The sequence below is a fragment of the Dermacentor albipictus genome, chromosome 6 (assembly GCF_038994185.2).
Source record: "Dermacentor albipictus isolate Rhodes 1998 colony chromosome 6, USDA_Dalb.pri_finalv2, whole genome shotgun sequence".
Classification (NCBI taxonomy): domain Eukaryota; kingdom Metazoa; phylum Arthropoda; class Arachnida; order Ixodida; family Ixodidae; genus Dermacentor; species Dermacentor albipictus.
Genome location: NC_091826.1, coordinates 84,283,254 through 84,301,967, shown reverse-complemented (window position 1 = coordinate 84,301,967; position 18,714 = coordinate 84,283,254). Strand labels below are relative to the sequence as shown.

The window sequence follows — 18,714 nt, the reverse complement described above, 5'->3', positions numbered from 1 at the left end:
CGGCGGCACACATCGCCAGCCTCTCCGCAGCGATAGCAGAGCGGGCGGTTGTCCGGGGCTCACCAAATGTGCGTCTTCCTCGCGTAGCTGCGTTGGGCGATGGATGGGCATGTTGACGGCAGCGGCGGTGGATGACGGAATTGCAACGTTACAGGGTCCTAGTGCCATCGCGGAGGGGGACCTTGACGGCAGCCGATGGCGGCGTAGGACATCGCTTCTAACTGAGGTTTTGGTGATTGTGGTTGTACCTCCGGAACCCCAAGCGATCGCTGAACCTCTTCTTCGACGATTTCGGCGAGTAAATCCACTTGAGACTGCGATCTTGTGTAGAACTGCATTTCCTCCCGTACGACTACGCTGATAGTCTCACGTAGATCATCGGTGGCCAGTGATTGAACTCCGGCGTAGTTTGTAGAGTTCGTGCGGCGGTTGAACTGCCGGTTCCACATCTCAAGTGTCTTTTCGATGCTGGTGGCCTCGCGAAGAAACTACTCGACGGTATTCCATGGGCTTCGTACCATTTCGGCGAAAAGCTCCTCCTTCAGACCCCGCATCAGTTGGCGGACTTTCTTCGCTTCAGACATTTCCGGGTCGCCGTGGCAGAATAGAGGTCTCATTTCCTCCGTGAAGATCGCAGTGGTCTCATTAGGCAGCTGCACCAGCGTTTCTAATAGCGCTTGGGCTCATTCTCGGCGTACGACGCTTGTGAATGTCTGCAGGAGGCCGCTTCGGAAACGGTCCCAAGTCATTAAGATGGCTTCTCGGTTCTCGAACCACGTTCTGGCAGCGTCTTCCAATGCGAAAAAGATATGTCGCAGTTTGTCGTCGCAGTTCCAACTGTTAAATGTAGCGGTACTCTCATACGCCTGAAGCCAGCTTTCCGGGTCCTCGAACATTGAACCGCAGAAAGTGGAGGCTCCCTGAGCTGCTGCAGCACGATGGGGGACGCTGAGGCTGCCATTGGGGTTGACTTGGTAAGAATCTTCCTGCTCGTCTCAGGCAAAAGTCCGTGCTCCGGGGGCTGTTCTTGGAGCCTGCGGCTACCGCGGTTGTTCTTGTTGAAGTTAGTGTTGTCTTCCGCGTTCGGGCTTGGGTCACGTCTTTGTAGGGGCGTCCGGTTCATGAAAGCAAAGCGCCTCCGCCAGATGTCACTTTGTAGTGACGATGACGAAAGCAGCAATATTGGGAATGACGAAGCTAGCGTTTTATCGGGCGAGCTTGTGCACTCAAAAACAGGCTACACTTAAAGAACGGAGACAGTGCGAACACAGTCCGAGCGATCGTCCAAAATCTGATCAGCGGGTCAAGCGCTTCGGCTTTTATACATCAGTCGTCGAATAGTCCAGAGTAATCGTCGGGACCCGCATGCCTTCTCACGGAGATCTACATTATTCGTGTCGCACAGACATGCATCCAGATTACACAAGGTTTGGTCCCAGAAAGCGGATGGAACCATCGATAACATTGCAGAAACATCCCATACATGCAGGTGCGACCTGCGCTGTGCGATAATATTTGTTAGGCGGTGAAACATGTCACCCAATGAAAACAAGTACACGCGTCAATATCAATATTTTGTTAGCTGGCTCTCTTAAACCGATCGAACCGGTTGTTCTTAAACCGATTGCAAAGATCTCGGAGTACAATGGTCTGCTACTACCAAAAAAAGAACTTTGGTTCCGGAGCGGCCTACTTGCAATGAGGCAACATAACATGTTCAGACATTGGCTGATCTTGCCTGGATTATTGAACTCTCAATTTTGAACTATTGCAATAGGTGTTCATGAATTTTCTGGGGTGCTTGCCGTGTTTTCTATGAAAACAGATATTTAGCACGTTCGCAAAACTTGAGTTAGGCCAGTTTATGGGTGGAATAGCAGACAATCATTCAGCCATCACCAGGTGACGCAATGGAGCGAACACGTTTTTGGTACGGTAAGCGTCAAATCCGGCACATCTCTAGGATCCGTCTCAGCACTGATGTTATCTTTGATGTTTACAAATGGTCGGAACAGAAATATACACAAATATTGAGCTGCTTACAGGTAATTGAAATTTGCTGAATGAAGCGAAGACAATAGTAATCAAACTGAACTCAGTAGTACACTGCATTATCTAGCGCATTCTACGGGCTTCATGGTTTGCTCAATCGTATTGTCAATAACAAAAAAAGAACAAGCTTATCATTCTCTTGCGAATTGAACGTTATGTGCGGTAACGCACGCAAGCACAAATATTTTCTGGTATAATCTCCTTCAATCTCAATTGGAAACTGCACCTGGATAACATAGCGGTGGGAGCCATTAAGAAAATTCTTCAAGGTAAAGGTACTCTACGCAGACCATCAAACTAAGCTTTTACCATGCGTCACATATATCGGACAGATTCTAAAATACGTTAATATACTGCGGGTCCCATTCATAAGTTGTGGTACCAACAAGCTTGGAGAGATTCAGGGGAAAGCGGTTAGATTCATTTTAAATCGCAATCAGTACTTGAATTTCCCCGAAAACTTGTAGTGCATCGTTACCTAGATTATACAGTCGAGCTAAACACATTCTTCGTAGGTTTTTTACGTATGCTACTCCACATCGCATTTAAGATAAACAACAGAAGTTTATTTTAACTATGGAAACAATGTAAACACATCATACACGTGCTTTCACAATGCAAGCATATTCCAGCAACAGAAACACATTTTATTGTTATATTTTCTAAGATTCATACAGAATTAAAAATGAAATTATGGGGTTTTACGTGCCAAAGCCACTTCCTGATTATGAGGCTCGTCGTAGTGGAGGAATTCAAAAATTTCGGCCGCCTGGGGTTCTTTAACGTGCACCTAAATATATGTACACAAGTGTTTTCGCAATACGGCCGCCATGGGTGGGATTTACTTGTGCTCTCAGCAGCCCAACACCATAGTCACGGAGTCACCACGACGGGTCATACCAGAATGAAATGACTTCGACTGGCATATATGAAAATTGCGTAAAGGTTTTCTAGAGCTTTCTTTGAAATCCTGTCACAACTCACCTTTAGTTCATACATCTAATGAGACTGTAGAAGTATCGTATTTTTTCCTCTATCTTTGTAAATATGTTTGGTTTGATACGACATGCTCTTCACTAAGGTATTTAGTTTCAATATTGTTATTTCTCTGCTTCAGGAGGCTGTCATTCTTGGGTGAACTTCTATGTTTACACTACTACTACACATTGTGCATGCTTTCGCTTCGTTTTTAGTGTCTATTTTTGGCACATTTAGCCAAACGGTTTCATTGTCCTGCCAATTATTTTTGTTTATTTTGTTTTGAGAACTCTACCCCTGTAAAGAAACTACCAAGGGTACCGCTGTGTGTCAAAAGGAATATACTTTCATATTGTCACGTGGTCGTGACTGGTTTGAAAATAGGGAGTCCACCTTGACTACGTGGGACCTGTTCCGTAGCGGCTTCCTGCGCACCTTTACAAGTGTCGTGCGCAAGGAAAGGGCCGAAGCTATGCTGGACGCCCGAGTGCAGCTACTAAACGAGAACGTTGCCATCTTTACGGAAGAAATGAGCCGTCTGTACCGCCACGCCGACCCGGATATGCCCGAGGAGAAGAAAGTTCGCCTACTCATGCGTGGTGTGAAGGAAGAACTTTTCGGCGCAATGGCACGAAGCCCACCGACGACCGTAGCAGACTTCCTTCGCGAGGCCACCGGCATTGAGAAGACACTCGAAATGCGGAACCGGCAATTCAACCGCCACGCGAACTCTACAAACTGTGCAGGAATTCAATCGCTGGCCACCGACGATCTGCCCCAGACTATCAGAGTGATCGTACGGGAAGAGCTGCAGAAGATGTACCCTAGGTCGCAGCCTCAAGTAGCCTCAATCGCCGAAATCGTCAAGGATGGGCTTGAGCGATCCCTTGGAGTTCCTGATATGCAACCTGAATCACCGCAGCCCCAGCCGGAAGCGATCACCTACGCTGCCGTTACCCGCCGCCAAGACCCCCCTGCACGACCGCGCCAGGGACCTTTAACGCCACAATTCCGTCGTCCACCGCCGCCAGCATGCCCGCCCGTCGCCCAGCGCCGCTATGCGAGGAAGACGGACATTTGGCGCGCTCCTGACCCCCGCCCACTCTGTTACCACTGCGGAGAAGCTGGTCACGTCTACCACCGATGCCCATACCGGCAAATGGCACTGCGAGGGTTCGCCGTTAATGCGCCGCGACCACAGCTTGGTGAACGACCTCGCGATATCGCCGACTACCTCGCCGCCACTCAGTGGAGTGCTCGACGACCGTCCCGTTCGCCGTCACCAGGCCGCTACCTGTCACCGCAGCGCCGACCATACACCGGCCCAGCCCGGGGCCGCTCTGCGAGCCCATATCCGGAAAACTAAAAGCAGCAACCGATGGAGGTGCGGTTGCTGTTCGTCGAACTGACGAAGATCCTCCGCCGACGAAGAAGACGACGAAGAGACCATCTCGACGACATAATAATGAGACGCCGCCGTCCCGACGAAGTCAGGAAGCCAAGACTACACCGACGAAAGACGACTTGACGACGCAGCGTTCCAGCTTTAGTTCAACCCGACGCAGCCGTGATCCGACGCCAAGACGTAACTGCAACGCCAGACAAAGAACCACCGACCTCGACGTGCTTCTCGACGGCCACGCAGTTACCGCCTTAGTGGACTCAGGGGCCGATTACTCCATAATGAGTGGACACATCGCCGCCCATTTGAAGAAAGTTAAAACTGCATGGGAAGGCCCCCAAATTCGAACCGCTGGAGGACAGCTCATTACGCCTACTGGAGTCTGCACGGCAAGAATTACTGTTCATGACCGGACTTACTCTGCCACCTTCGTTATCCTCCAACAGTGTTCACGGGACGTCATTCTCGGCATGGACTTCCTGAACCAACACGGCGCAATGATCGACCTGAAGTCGAAGTCAATAACGCTGTCGGAAGATCAAGCGATACCGCCGGAGAGCCCTCGTAGTCACCACGCCTTGAGGGTGTTCGAAGATCAAGTGAGCATCCCGCCTCGCTCCAGCATTGTCATTTCGGTCGGCACCGAAACACCCGCTGACGTAGAAGGCGTCATCGAAGGCGACCAACGTCTACTGCTCGACCGTGAAATTTGCGTCGCAAGAGAGATCGCTCAACTGCATGGAGGGAAAACTGAAGTGTTGCTGACAAACTTCAGTCAGGAGTTCAAGCATGTTCAAGAAGGGCACGACGATCGCATACACCGAGGAAATTCAGGAAACCAACGATGCGTTTGTCCTCTCGGATTCTGTCGCATCTACCCCGACGACCGTAGTTCCCGAACCAGACTTTGACATAAATCCAAGTCTCCCCGCGGTTAAGAAGCAACAGCTCAGAAGTCTGCTTCGACGATAGAAAGACGGCTTTTCGAGGTCATCGAGGATTCAAGAAAGCCCAGTCGCAAAGCATCGCATAATAACCGAAGAGTGCGCTCGACCACACCGCCAGAGCCCTTACAGAGTTTTGACGCGAGAACGCGAAGCTATAAGACACCAACTCGACGAAATGCTGCGCGACGACATCACCCAGCCGTCGAAAAGCCCGTGGGCCTCTCCAGTAGCTTTAGTTAAGAAAAAGGACGGAACCCTACGTTTCTGCGTCGATTATCGTCGATTGAACAAAATCACGAAGAAAGACGTATACCCCCTCCCACGGATAGACGACGCATTGGATCGGCTCTGCAATGCTAACGACTTCTCATCGATGCACCTCAAGCCTGGCTACTGGCAAATAGAGGTCGACGAAAGGGATCGCGAAAAGACAACCTTCACCATGCCAGACGGCCTCTACGAGTTCAAGGTTATGCTATTCGGACTGTGCTCGGCGCCTGCAACGTTCCAGCGCGTCATGTACACGGTATTAGCAGGATTGAAGTGGCAGACCTGTCTCGTTTACTTGGATGACGTCGTCATCTTCGCCGGAAATTTCGACGATTCGATCACCTCAAGCGGCTTGCGACATTACTAGAAGCCATCAAGTCGTCAGGGCTTACTCTGAAGCCGGAGAAATGCCGCTTCGCTTACGATGAGCTTCTGTTCCTAGGCCACGTATTCAGCAAATCTGGTGTCCGTCCAGACCCGCAAAAAACAGCTGCAATCGCACAGTTCCCGCAACCCATCAAGAAGAAGGCAGTGCGTAGATTCCTTGGCATGTGTGCCTACTACAGGTGCTTTGTCAAGGACTTTTCACGCATCGCCGAGCCGTTGACAAGTCTAACTAAATGTGATGTTGAGTTCAAGTGGGAAACGCCGCAGGTCGACGCATTTGAGGAACTCAAACGACGCATGCAGTCACCGCCGGTACTTGCGCACTTCGACGAGTACGCCGATACAGAAATCCATACTGACGCCAGAAGCCTAGGCCTCGGTGCCGTTCTAGTCCAGAGGAGAAACGGAGTCGAACAGGTGATAGCTTACGCTAGCCGGTCGCTGTCAAAAGCGGAAGGCAACTATTCTACGACAGAAAAGAATGCCTCGCCATCGTTTGGGCTGCAGCTGAATTTCGCCCTTATCTTTATGGCAGGCCATTCAAAGTCGTCAGCGAGCATCACGCGTAGTGTTGGCTAGCGGATATAAAGGATCCTTCAGGACGACTAGCGCGGTGGAGCCTCAGACTACAAGAATACGACATCACTGTCACCTACAAGTCCGGACGAAAACACTCCGATGCCGATTGCCTATCACGCGCCCCCATTGACCCGCCGCCGCAAGACGACGAGAGTGACGACGCCTTCCTTGGAATGATAAGCGCGGAAGACTTCGCTGCACAGCAACGGGCAGACGCGGAGCTAAAAGGCCTCGTCGAATATTTGGAAGGGCACACCGACGTTGTCCCCAGGGCATTTAAGCGCGGATTATCTTCCTTTACGCTTCAAAACAATCTACACGTGAAGAAGATCTTCTCACCAGTCCGCGCCAACTACCTTCTTGTTGTCCCGTCAGGACTTCGTCCAGAATTATTGCACGCCCTACGTGACGATCCGACCGCTGGACACCTAGGATTTTCCCGGACACTATCGAGGATACAAGAAAAGGATACAAGAATATTGGCCGCACATGACGGCTGACGTTGCCCGTTATGTCAGAACATGCCGAGACTGTCAGCGACGCAAGACACCGCCGACAAGGCCAGCCGGATTACTACAGCCAATCGAGCCTCCTTGCCGACCATTCCAGCAGATCGGGATGGACTTGCTGGGACCCTTTCCGACGTCAACAACCGGAAATAAGTGGATCGTCGTGGCGACGGTCTACCTCACCCGCTTCGCTGAAACTAAAGCACTGCCGAAAGGTAGCGAAGCCGAAGTGGCGAAATTCTTTGTCAAAAACATCCTGCTGCGACATGGCGCCCCAGAAGTCCTCATCACCGACAGAGTAACGGCCTTTACAGCGGAGCTCACTCAAGCCATTCTGAACTACAGTCAAACAAGGCACAGGAGGACAACGGCCTACCACCCGCAGACGAATGGTCTTACGGAGCGGCTGAATAAGACCCTCGCCGACATGCTGGCGATGTACATCGACGTCGAACACAAGACGTGGGATGCCGCCCTGCCGTACGCAACATTCGCTTACAACACGGCGGTGCAAGAAACAACACAGATCACGCCGTTCAAGTTGGTTTACGGCAGGAACCCGACGACGACTCTCGACGCCATGTTGCCGCACGTCACTGACGAAGAGAATCTTGACGTCGCTACCTATCTCCAGCGCACCGAAGAAGCCCGACAACTGGCCCGCCTACGGATCAAAAACCAGCAGCATACTGACAGCCGACACTACAACCTCCGACGACGCTCCATCGAGTACCAGCCCGGCGACCGTGTTTGGGTATGGACCCCGATACGCCGACGAGGACTGAGTGAGAAACTACTGCGACGCTATTTCGGACCCTACAAGGTCATCCGACGTATTGGCGCACTGGACTATGAGGTCGTGCCAGACGGCATTTCGCATTCACAGCGGCGCCGCGCACGACCTGAAGTGGTCCACGTGGTGCGTCTTAAACCGTTCTACGGACGCTAACGAACTTCCCTTATTTTGTTGTTTTCTTTGCTACGAGTGCTTATTTATTACTTTCGTTTTTTTGCAGCATCGGGTCGATGCACTTTAAGAGGGGGGAAATGACACGTGTGCTTATCTTTATCGGGCGACGACGTTTTTGGCCGCCTAACAAATGTTATCGCGCAGCGCAGGACGCGCCTGCATGTAACAGAAGTTTCTGGAATGTTATCGATGGTTCCGTCCACTGTCGTTCACCGCAACTTGTGTAATCTGATTGCATGTATGCGCGACGCGAATAGTGCAGAACTTTGTGGAAGGCACGCGGGTCCCATCGGTTAATCTGGAACATTCCACGACTGATCTATAAAAGCCGACGCGCTTGACCCGCTGATCATATTTTCGACGATTGCCGACCATGTTCGCCGCTATCGTTGTGTTATAAGTGCAGCCTGTTTCTCTGGGCACAGGTTCGCCCAATAAAAGTTAGTTTTGTCGTTCACAGTATTGCTACTGTGTTCTTTGACGTCACGACCACGCGACAATATCTTATTGGTTCCATATTTTCGCTGGATGTACCAAAGCTTTATAACGACTTTAACCGCAACGGTAGTTACAGATAAAATCCCAGCTGCATGATTAGCATACAGTTAATTGAGCTTGCTTGTAAGGATTACACTAAAAATAGCTCGGTAAATACATAATGAAAACGTTCATTTTAATTATATTTTCTCGCTTCCGTTGCAGAAACAGTCATGGTTGGGTTTTGGCCTCTGCTTTTGACAATAGGATTCTTTGAGCATCTTTACAACGCGAATGCGGTTCGGATTGATGAAAGAGACGGAGGCTATATGGACTTGTTAGTCGGTATCCACGCCGACGTACCTCCGAACGAAACGCTCGTCGAAAACTTGAAGGCAAGTAGGAGATTCTACACTTGATGTTGCGCTAGTTGTAAAGTGATGTGCTCAGATGTAGTAAATCAGTGCCATTTGACCGAAAATGCCAAATTTTTCGCAAGTTTCTCGTAGCTCCTATGCCTTGAACTTAGCACCTGTTTATTCCCGTGCTAACACATTCAAGTACCATTTTTTTTGTATGTACAATAGAGATTTGGAATTCTCTACCCGGTAACATTCATTTACTAACAATAAAAGTATTCATAGCTACCACTGGTAAGCACTTCGCTAACATCGTTTCTTTTCGATCATTCATGTTATTGTATTTATGTGTCTTTTTATAGTGCGATGTATAGTCATGTATAACGTTCCCGCTCTAGCTTTAGCCCTCTATCAGGTGGTGGTTTACATGAATAAACAAAGATTGTCTTGCTGCGTTTTTATCCATCGTGCCATTTTAAAACCTCCCAATAGACGGGGAAAAGATAGAGAGACACACACGGAACCGATGAAGGAAGCACGAACATAAAGAATATTCATGACTGAAGCATGATATCTATCTACAATACAAGTGCGTGCGTGGGAAGTGAAGCAAACAAAGCGTCTTATCCATCAGCAGGATGTACATTTCACTTGCCGCACGTGAGCACTTCAGAAGCCACATGTACAGTGCTCTCGGAATGAAAACCCCCACTTCAGGGCTAACCAATGCACATACTTTCATGTCCACGGGCTGGAGTTCATGTGAAATCGACGTAATTTTGGCACGTACACTTAGAGCAGTGTCCGCTTCACGTTTGGTGACCAGGTGCTTAGCGATATGACATGGTACTCTCGAGTACTTCGCACATATGCAGGGTTATACTAAATGCTCCCTGCAGCATTTCATTCCGTGAGCGCCTTACAATGTTTCGAAGTGGTTTAGATAGGTAATTATCTCCTGGTGTCAGTGCGATGGACGGCGAACGATCGTACAATCTATCAAAATTTCTAATCTAGTGCAGTTGTGCAGTTTAGCTCGTTAACTCTGGGCTGTGCTTTGTGCTGACCACGCAATGATAAAAACTTCCGGCAGAATTGATCTCACGATCTCACAGTGACTGTCGATGTGCAGTATAGCGACACTACGTATTGCTGGCTTCGATAAGAGTAATGTGCAAGGCGTGTACTTCAGCAGGACTCCTCTTTAGTTCTTCCCTATGGACACTCGGGGCAATTTTCGGTGGCCGCAGCAAAGCCTGCCTATGGCCTCTGAAATGCATGGCTTGCAGGTGCGGGCGAAGGCTGAGAAACGCGTAGTAGGGCATGCGGACGCTTCTCTCTGACTTCTCTCTGAACGCGCTGCGTCATCTTTTGGAAGTGCCAAGAAATCTGCGTGTGGCAACTGAGATAAGGTGCATGGCGTGCCGATGCCTACGAACGTTGATAGCTTTCTCGCTTGGCCGCGCACTCCGTGGCACGTACTCAGTTACCAAAGAATATAGCCTAGAGGTTACTTAAAGAGTACCACATGCCCAGTGCATTAATGGCGCAGCTCATTGAAGCGTTGGTGTGACAAGCCTTCACTAAAAAGCGCCACATACCCAGTGTATTTCAAGTGCAGCCTTCTAATGTCTTGGTTTACTCTCCTCGAGGAACTCTTGTGGCGTGGCTATGTTCGCGCGTCGCGCCAGCGAAACTTAAGGCATACATTTCGATATTGTAGAACCAGTTACCCAAGTTGGCGCCAAAAACGTTCATTGGAGACCAGCAGATTTTGAGTGGCGCATATTCAGTATTCGAAGTCGACGTCAAAGGCTGTCTTCGAATAGCAGTACCTACCCTTGTCCCACGTATATACTGAGACATGTCGGTGTGAAAGAGACTCGTTGAGAAGTGCCACTTATGCTCACATTCCTGCAAACTCAGTGACCCAAGTTGTTCCTATGGTTGGTTTCGAACCCTGTTACCTCAGCGCAGCTGCCCGATACGCTACCGTTTCGGGAACCTCCTACTCAGTGATTGAGGTACGTGGGGAAAAGATGCAAACATGCATAGATGGTTGCAGCACCCCGAAAAGTGAGCGTAATATTCACGAAAAATGCTATCGCATTAAAAAGGGGCAGACAGCCGCAGTCACGGCAGGGGATTCCCTAGTGGCATTGAACCATATTTTGTAATCTCGGTGTTTTAAGATGATTGTTAATGCAACTCCCAGTTTTTTCTACACATTGAACTATGTATTCAGCAATGATTCTTACCAGAATAACAAGTTTTAGCGAACAATTCAATATCCTTCACTGCGCGCAGTGTGGCTTCTGGAATGATCGATAAACGGAAATGGCACTGCTAGAACAAGAATAATTTATCTGCAATCGCTCGAAAGGAAACGAGTTGCCCTGTGAATATACGTTGATTTTACAAACGCTTTCAAATATTTAAGTCTCTTCATCCTGGTAAATAAACTAGAAATATACGGATTTTGCGGAACGATTCTATCGCTTCTCACGTCCTACCTTAGTGAGCGCAAGCAGTACCTGTATTTCAGTGGCTGCTCTTCTAATATATTGTAGCACTCTTCAATGAAGCACACTAAACACACTGGTTTATTGTGGGCGAACTTGTGCCCAGAAACTCAATATTAAGCATTCACACACTTTTTAAAAGAGGAGTTAACAGCAGCCTATTCCACAATCAACCGCGTCTCTCCGCCGAACGCACTTCTCACGCGCCCCGAAGGCCAAGAGCCACGCCGTAGCTTCTCATTGGACGGCAGACTCGGGTGCTGCCGTGAGCGCGTGCACGGGAGACACGCGCTGTATCGCCATGCACGAGGCGTTGCTGGCGCTCTTCTAATGGCGATGCGACGAGTAATGAGCTTTAGCGATGAGACGCTTGCAAAGGTGCCTCACGAGAGTGCTCGTACCTGGCATGTGGAGAGCTCTCTGCGGCAATATTACCCATATCTGACGGCGTACGCTAAGGGAGTATTGTGGACCCATTTCTCGTTACCCTATATCTGAATGACATTGTTTACGTCGATCCAATGGTGAAATTTGACATTTACGTTGACGATGCGACACTGTTATTCTCTGCAGGAAGTACGGATGAGCTAATTATGAGAGCGAACAGAACGCTTGTGGAATTAGATACATGGACGCAACTGGACAAATTAAATATAAACATTACCAAAACGAAATCTATCATATACCTTGCGAAATGCAAGACGGTTAATATTACCTCAGGCATTGCACAACGTAAAGATACAAATAGTAAGTGCATTCAAAATATTCTGTTTCAGTGAAAATATGGTCTGGGAAATTATTATAGAGCACGTTGTTTAAGAACTGTCTCACATTGTTGGACTAATGTACGCCAACAGATATTCTGCCACCAACGGTTAAGCTTCTATTGTATAATGCCATATTCTACTCACATATGAAATATTACGAATCAGTTTCGGAGAACACAACAAAAAGTTATTTGCAAAGAATCATGACATTGCAGAAGATGTTAAGAAATATTGAAATGGGCCCCAGTAATGGCAAAGTGGGGAGCAGTGCGGTGAAGCGAGCGGTCGGTGCTGCGTGGTGACGGTAAAGACAAATATTCTAGAAGAGAGGCTATCCAAGGATCATGGCGAATGTAAGAGACGAAGGATCGTAGCTGGAGACAGACTGCTGTTCCCGCAACTCTGCTCCCGCAGCTCGTTGTAGCTCTGGCAGTACTGAACGACGCCCGTGAGAGCTTGGGGATGTTGGGCAGTCAGCCTCTCGAAGGCGTCTTCTTCGATCCCCTTGATGATGTGTCTGATTTTATCAGCTTCGGACATAGCAGGATTGATACGACGGCAGAGGTCGACAATATCTTCAATGTAGAACGTTAAGTTCTTGCTGGATTGCTAGGCGAAATGGCGTAAGCGCTCGTTCTGCACGGAACTTGCGAACAGCGGGTCAGTCGAAGACTTCCGCAAAGCTCGTTTTAAAGCACGGCCTGTTGGCAATATCAAGATTCGTGGTTGTGGAACCACATCTGAGCCACACCCACCAGGTAAAAGTTGATGTTGCTCAGTTTGTTGCCGTCATCCTACTTATTCTGGGCCCCTACCCGCTCATACAAAGTGAGCCAGTCCTCGACGTAAATGCTCCTCGGTGCTGTTAAAAAAGACTGGGTCTCACTGTCTTAGTACGCCTGAGCCGGCGACCACCGGTGATGTGGTAGCACCTTTTTGTGACACGTCGGTAGGCTTTGCCGAAGCTGGGGGTAGAGTCCGGGTACCGAGGTACTGGATGAAACATGGAAGCAGCACGCTCCACAAATAGACAGTATGCGTTTAGATGCGCTCGACGTTTTGTATTATTGCACAGATACAGGCAAGGGCCGAGCGGAATGAGCGCGAGCACCAACAACCACCGTCTTATTTGTCTTCTACTGGCGCCCGTATTTGTCACTCTCTCAAAACAGAAGATGAACAGTAGAGCCTTTACTAAGTGAAAACGCTACAAAAGCTGTCCCTGAAAACATGCCGCTTCTTCCTAAGTGCGATACAGCGGGACAAAAATTAGCATGAACACAGGCACCACAGTTTAAATGCACGAAAGCTGATTGGACCAAGCTTAAGGACTACGCTGGAAAGGTAGACCACGCTCAGGCGTTTGGGCAGGTTTCAAGGCGAGAAGGCTGGCAACTCCACTAATCGTGGTGGTAAGCTTAAGTCAGGCCTTGAAAATTTTTTCTCATTGATCAGGCACCCGAGCCTTTCTATGTGTTTCAAGGCTTCGAATTTGAAGGGGAAAGGTCACGCGCACTTGTAGAAAGCCACTCATACGTGCCTCCGAGCTTGTGAGGCCAGGCGCTACTATTAAATACCACGTACCAAACAACCTCGAATTGTCCGGCAACCATATGCGCCTATTCGTACCGAAAAGGCACCATGCACAAGGCTTCGCAGAGCAGTCGGCTTGCCGAGGAGGTTGGCTTGACGAGGCTAGGGGACTCACCTGACACTCCCTCTTTGTATTTTGTCTTTCTCCACGGCTGTATGGATTGTTTAAATCTTGCTTGCGTGTGACGCAGCAATCCGCTGGATACGCTGGCATCTTAGAACGCGCGTACACACGCATCCCTGAAAGAGACGTGTTCCATTCTGCGCATGCGCACTTCTCTCCCCTTGGAGCATATGGAGGCTTGTTACGTACGTCTAACTAAACGTGTCTAGCTTTAGTGCTTGATAGGTCGCCTACGTAAGAGTGCTACGCTCTGCATAGTCCGCACGCGGAGAACGCAACACGAACGCTACGTGACGTGTATGTAGCCACCGAGTACGCACGCGCATCAGACTCGCGCGTGTACGCTGAGGCTCTCACGTGGGGCTCTCATAGTTCTAGCTTGTTTTTCGCACAACGGCGGCTACTGTGCGGTAATATGGCTAGGAATTCGGCTAGCACGTTTATATTGGCCGGCTTGACTACGTTTACGCACGGGATCACTTCTATGTAGTAAATTCACTCTCGTGACACACGTTGCCACGTTCCGCAAAGCGCTTGCGTGCTGCGTACGTATCGTCATGCCGCAATGCTAAAGCTGTAGAATTTACCTAGAGGCCCTACGGTATCACAGATCGTGGTAATGCGCCACGTATAACGTGAAGTTAAACTGACGAAAACTGCCTAGTGCTGACAATAAACAAATCGGTACGTCCGGAAGTGCAAGAATATTGCATGTGTACACGTCGTACCTTCTGGCAGCGCTTTGGCCAGTCGGGCCACGATCGCAGACGTCAAGGTTTCTCCAGCATTGAAGGGTGTCATGCTTGTCCATGTTTAACCACCCTAAAAGCGGGGTCAGCCGGTATTTCGTGCCGTGCCATTTCGAATGAATCTCTGTGGTCGCGAATCATGGCCGCTGACTAGTGATGAACAGCCGCGTTTATTGCGGTAGCTGACTTCTCCATGGACGTGGGTGTAGTTAAGAAAGCTGAGGAATCTTGCCATGACAATTGTTTTGTCGGTAGCTAAGCTTTCTTGCTGCTGCATGCCGAGCCTATTTTTTCGTTCTCGCCAGTGCTGGTCATGGCTTCACGGCCATGTTGCGCGGGCTCTCTAGGCCACAGCACAATAACAGTATTCAGTTTAGCTCTGTACTTGTTTTTAAGCGCCTTTCCATAATAAAATATTTGTGCAAACATGCAGGTGTTGCTGAGATCGTCGTCGATCTTTCTTCATAATGCTACTTTTGGGCGAGTCTTCTTCAAGCAAGTCTATGTGCAGTTTCCAAAAACATGGCCACCACGCAAAAATGCCCGAAGCTCGCCGCATTGTTGCTTCTCAAAGAATGACGTACGTGTCCAAGTCATGAAAGCAGATGATGGGGACCCCTTCAGCACAACACAAACACGGGGGTGCGGGGAGCGAGGAGACTTCATTCAACTGTCGTCTGATGTACTCAAGGAGCTAAACAAGCACGAGTCTGCAACCGCAAGTAAGTAAATTTTGAAGCAATTATTGTGGTTATTGTTAACGTCATTGTTATTACTATGACAAATAATGTAGTAGTATTTATTATTTGTTTCAAGCACCCACGAACAACACTAACGTACTAGGGTCGGCACTCGCATACAAATACGAAATGGAGATTATGAGTGAAGAAAGGTAGTGTAATGGAAGATTGGGTTCAACCCTCCCCCCCCCATTTTATAACCTTAGCTTCGTGAAGGCGCTGTGACAGGTCTCTGTAAAGTTTGGCTAAAAACAGATTACTTAGCACAGGTGCTAGGCAAGAACTTATACACACTCCTTGTTTCTGCAGATACAGGGCACCTTTGTCCTCGATAAACGTAGATGACAAATAAAACCTAAGTAATTAAAAAAAATTGTCAGTGGATGTACCTGCTTCCGTACGAAACCTAACGGCACCCTATGTATCTATGCAACTGTCAATAAGGTTTTACAGTCAATACAGCGCCGTCACGAACCTATGGTTGTAAAAGATTTTAGATATGTTGACGACTCTTTAGCTCTAATTGACTGTTAATCCGCTTGTTTTACTAATGAATGTGCTCCTGTTTTTACCACTATTCGTGACTGTCTAAATCCACTAGAAGTGACCTTTGAAATGCCATGTGACGGGAGGATTAGATTCTTTGACATCAAGTTTGTGGTCACCGATAATGAAACATGCTGGTGTTACGAACTTAGGGCAAGTAAGCCACTTTTACCATTTCATTCCGCGCATACAAAGCTTGTGAAGAGGGGAATCGCGAAGATGTGTTTCCGCGAAGCACTGAAAAAATCATGCCAACACCTAATGCACGATAGCTTCGAACGGCAAGCCTCGCGTTTAAGCTGCGCTGGTTACCCGAGCCACGTGCTTGTGTCAGTCGCAGAAGGACTGCTTAAGAAGGCGCAGCAAAGCAGTTCGGAGCAGGTGCACGTGTCGAGCACTGACATGAATAAAAGAAAGGTTGCCGTCATCCCCTACATACATGGGTTCTTCCATAGAATAAAGAAGATTGCTGGAAGGAGCGGCATCAACGTTGTGTTTTCGGCACCCAATAAATTGGTCAGCCTCTGCAAAAACACAAGGCCAGAAAGAATCCCACGTAGCGCACGCGAAAAAGAACATAAAAACAAATTCGTTGATTGCATCGCCGGTGTGGTATACCGTATTCCTGTCGGGTGTGGACAATCCCACATCGGTCAAACAGGCAGATGCATAAACGACAGGCTACGAGAACTCAGTAACAAAGTTAACAACGTGGACGCTGACGGCTTTCTTGCCATCCATTGCCAGAGATGCAAGTGCAAACCAAGACTTAAAGAAACAGTCATCATGAGTAGAAGCAGCTCTGAAATGACGCGCTTGATAATAGAAGCCAGGCGCATATGAACATTCGGCGACGCATGCGTCATTAAACGTTCCATTTCATTATCTTCAAAACAGCTGAATTATCTTTGTTCGCGTTGAACATGCACATGTCTGTCAATATGTGAGTCAAGAAACTGCCTACGCGTGGTTCCCAGTTTATATTTTTTTGTTGATTTTTCCAAAAATGTTAGACGTGCTGTATGACGGGTCGACGGTGAATATATAGCGACGAGAACGAGAAAAAATTTGTTGTTGATAGTAGCGCTGTGTGTGTCAGATGTGCCTTTTGTTGTCCGGGGTCAAGCTTGCGCTGTAACAAAATAAGATACGCCGTACGAACAAGCCCCTATTGCTATCCTCATCGGCTTGTCTGAGATAACCCCTGGACCGGTTTTAATGAAGTTTTTCACATTTCAGAGAGAACGCAACATTTTTGTGACCGAAACCGAATTTTGATTTAGGGCCTGATGTACTTATAAGAAATTTTTAAGAATTTGCAAGCTTCAGATAGAAGCACGAAATTTAATTTTGTAGCTCGGCACCAAGAACAGATATCGCAGTTCTGTAAAATGTATCCATTAGATCATATAAAGCGAACAAACTTGTTATGTGAATATTTATCTTATGTGAATTTGTTACTCTGTTTAAAAGGATTTTGCAAAACCTCCACTCGCAAATTACTCGTTTTTTAAAATGTATTCTAAAACTTTGTCCGCTCTTGATCTACTATTAAGTGAAATTTAGAGCGCTTTTATATCATTTTTATTGATAAGCTACTGACTTGTAAAAATTACAATTTCGTTTTGTGAAAACTTCAAATTTCTGCCGTTTCCGCCAGAATTCGCGGCCAAAATCAGTATATTTTAACTTTTCCATTTAAATGCAACAAATCCTATATACCTTATATCGCCGTTAAAAACTATTTCTCCTTTTCCATGTATTTTTATAGGAGCCCCCGAACATAAGCTTCCCCTAACAACCCAGCCGGACGTACTAATTTTATGGGAAACCTGGTTTAGTCATTAGAAATGTTTTCATAATAAGGATGTTTGATGTTATTGCTAAAGTCACTTTTTTCTAGGAAGCTCTTACCGATACTCTGGTAAACTCAACCTCGTCATGCGGCAACAATATATTTCCAGGTCCACAGAATGTGGAATTTTGAAATGGGTGTTACCATTACAGTTTACCTTTCATTTTATATTGGCTTATATATTGGATAATATTTGAATCAGAGAGTTTTTGTCTAAGTGCAAAAATGAAGTCATGCTTTGGTGCTTTGAACTCGTATCATGTTTTATAGATATTCACAATGGATGCTTGAGGTACGCGCGTATGGGACAGGAGCATAGATAAAGATTTCTGCAGGAACACGACACAACCTTCTTTTGTTGATGGGTAATCTGGCTCACGTTAGATCTGACATTTCCTTGAACAAACTTTGCTGTGGCAACGCGGGCCACAATTACCCAATCGCTAAAGTTGAGTAAGAACATTCCGATTATCTATTTAAACCAAAACAAACTCGCATTATTTGATTGCCTTGGTTGAAGGAAGAAACTTGCTTTAACGAAACTCCCAAATTGGGAATGTTTCTAGACTAAATAGATTGCACTACACACAAAATACAGGACTCCTTAGTGGTATTGGCTAGGTGGTAGAAAAACGGCTTTACAGAGCACCTTGAAACTTCTGTTTTTGGTCCACCTTTGTCGCACTACAGTGTTACCCTATTCGTAACTAGCTCAGGTCATGTTAAGAATATAATCTTCACCATATGGCTAGGACGGAATATTGCACTGTTGTTTCAAGAGTATTCAACTGATATTTTTAGAGGTTACTCTACTCTTCTACTAATGCGTAGATTTCCCATGAATGGAAAATCGCCAAAGTTATTCTGTTTAAAAAGGAAGAACCAGGT

The 18,714-nt window shown here is 47.6% G+C and overlaps 1 protein-coding gene across 7 annotated transcripts in view; it reads left to right on the top strand.

The window, feature by feature from the left end:
* Window positions 1-18,714, top strand: part of LOC139061257 (calcium-activated chloride channel regulator 1-like) — a 323,451-nt gene that overhangs the window by 32,908 nt on the left and 271,829 nt on the right. For 6 of the 7 annotated variants that reach the window (XM_070540974.1, XM_070540969.1, XM_070540970.1 and 3 more), the window contains 2 exons: window positions 8,797-8,966; window positions 15,119-15,407. In XM_070540974.1, coding sequence (XP_070397075.1) covers window positions 8,805-8,966; window positions 15,119-15,407 — 451 coding nt within the window. In that variant the 5' untranslated portion in view covers window positions 8,797-8,804. Of the gene's footprint in view, window positions 1-8,796; window positions 8,967-12,065; window positions 12,200-15,118; window positions 15,408-18,714 lie in introns of those variants that run through there. The other variant, XM_070540975.1, reaches the window with a different exon arrangement.